The sequence below is a fragment of the Acyrthosiphon pisum genome, chromosome X (assembly GCF_005508785.2).
Source record: "Acyrthosiphon pisum isolate AL4f chromosome X, pea_aphid_22Mar2018_4r6ur, whole genome shotgun sequence".
Lineage (NCBI taxonomy): Eukaryota > Metazoa > Arthropoda > Insecta > Hemiptera > Aphididae > Acyrthosiphon > Acyrthosiphon pisum.
Window position 1 is genome coordinate 129,524,198 of NC_042493.1, and position 2,151 is coordinate 129,526,348.

General features: G+C 32.6%; 1 protein-coding gene across 1 annotated transcript in view; it reads right to left on the reverse strand.

Annotated features, from left to right (window-relative positions):
- Positions 1-2,083: 2,083 nt before the first annotated feature.
- Positions 2,084-2,151, reverse strand: part of LOC103310086 — a 3,867-nt gene continuing 3,799 nt past the window's right edge. Inside the window, exon 2 of the mRNA XM_029485511.1 lies at positions 2,084-2,116. Coding sequence (XP_029341371.1) covers positions 2,084-2,116 — 33 coding nt within the window. The remainder of the gene's footprint in view (positions 2,117-2,151) is intronic.

The following is a 2,151-nucleotide window of genomic DNA, read 5'->3' on the forward strand; positions in this document are numbered from 1 at the left end:
GAGAAATTAATATGGTTATAATCATTATTGTGAACGTAAATTTTCCATGTCGCGCGTGGGTGAGAGAGAGATAACAATTACTACGCTAACATCCTCTTAAGTAACTTTTTGTTTTGGCAAACATTTAAAATAGGAGACTTGAGTAATATACTTACATAAGTGTGAGTGAATTAGACATTAATATAAGTTTCCAAGGCTTTTCTGGGTGAATTAAAATCATCAACTGTAAGGTCTCCAAATTCTTTATTGGTCTGTTTGTTTTCTTCTAACTCATCGGTGAAGAAATATAAATTTCTGAAAATGTCAAGTTGTTAAAAATATTTATATACCTACCTAATTCATGAATTATATAAAACGATTTTACCTCTTAGATGATTTACTAGCCGTGCTCAGTGTATTACCAGTGTTGATGTAAATTATTAATATTTATTTTATATTGTTTACTTTACTTCTCTATTCCAGACAAGTGTTTTGGATTATGTTTAAGACAGCCTCTGGACATAATATCTACTTATTTATTGATCTTTGTTTATAATCACTGATTGTGAAATGATGATCTCAGATTCTATGCCAGGTAGAAATTGGGTAATCATATAATTTGAAGATTTTTAGCCAATACTTCCTTCTATTTTCATTTTTTTGGTAATCTATATTTGTGAACAAATTAGCAAATATTAGACCGACCCCATATTATTAAGAAATATAATCAGTAGTGTTACGTCCCAACTGACGTCGATACATACACCAACGCAGAGATGAACACTTGATGTATTATGTTATATTTGAGTGTTTATTAACAAGTACAAAATTACAGTATTATAAATATATGACAGTGAGTGGTGTTACAACCTGCCTCTAAGTGTCTTGTGTGTCCCTAAACCGTCTGACGATTAGTTCAACCCATACTGTATAACCGTCTAACAAGCTCTTGTCATGGGCTCGTATATATAATGATTGGGTCCTTTGGAGTGGGTGGTCGTTGTAGTGGCCAAATTCGGTCATGAGACAGAGTCTGGGTCTCGAACTTGGTATGCTGGACGACTCGTATCCTTCGTATGAGTGTTGACTTTCCCGAGGAGATACGTGTGACGACACTTTTATGGTTTGATTGTTTTATACTATGCTTTTGCAATGACCTCCGCGTGTTATAATATACTAATTAACTTATTAGTTACATCGTTAAATATTGCTAAAAACGTGCCATACGCTGTACATAGTTTATACATAATTAATTTATACGTAGGTACGTAACAGTAGCTACAACTAGAAAATAATACTTACGAATGAAAATTAAGGTAATGTGGCGAGGCGATAGTTTCGACGTTTTACTAAAAAGAATACACTATTATGAGTGGTCATTTTTTATTAAAACGTATGAATGGAACTCTGTACGAATGTAGTCTGTAATCGAACTTCAAATACCGCAATCGAATGATTCAAAAGTCAGTGAACAATAAAATAATATTATTATGTTGTTATTTATTTGATAACAATTATTGCCTAATATCTTAGTTCGTGGTACATCGTGATAAGCGATAATAGTTGTCGATTGGAGGTAGGTGCTCCTGTGGCCGATGTGGCGGGCATTACATTTTACCGAAGTAGGTACGAAACATCGGCACCGCTGCCTCTATGGCCACGATTTAAGAGGACATTTTTTGGTTTTTGGTGTAAACGGTGTAACTATAAAAAAAAATTACTTGTGTCCTGTAGATTGTATCTAAATGCGTGGAATTTTTAAAATATTTTGTTTCATGTTGAGATATTTATATTATAGACATAATATGACATTTCTGATTATTATAGTTTTTTCTTAATATTATGTCGCTAAAAAATGTTTAAAGTTATTTCAACAAATATTATTATTCATATTCCTGACAGGCCTTTCGTCATTAATATGGTTATATTTCAAAGATCTCGATGCATTGTTTTATATCTTGTTGATCGTCGTAACGGCTGAAATGTACTACGCAGCATTTACTCGTAGTGAGACCACGAAAAAACATTGGTCAAAGTGAGTACCTGTTTTTTATTATGCCTATAATTTAAAAGCCATTATTTTCCATCGTGTGTCATATTATATTTAGATGTATAGGGGAACACGGGGCAAAACCGACTGAAAAAATTAATATTTTCATAATAATTCAGGAT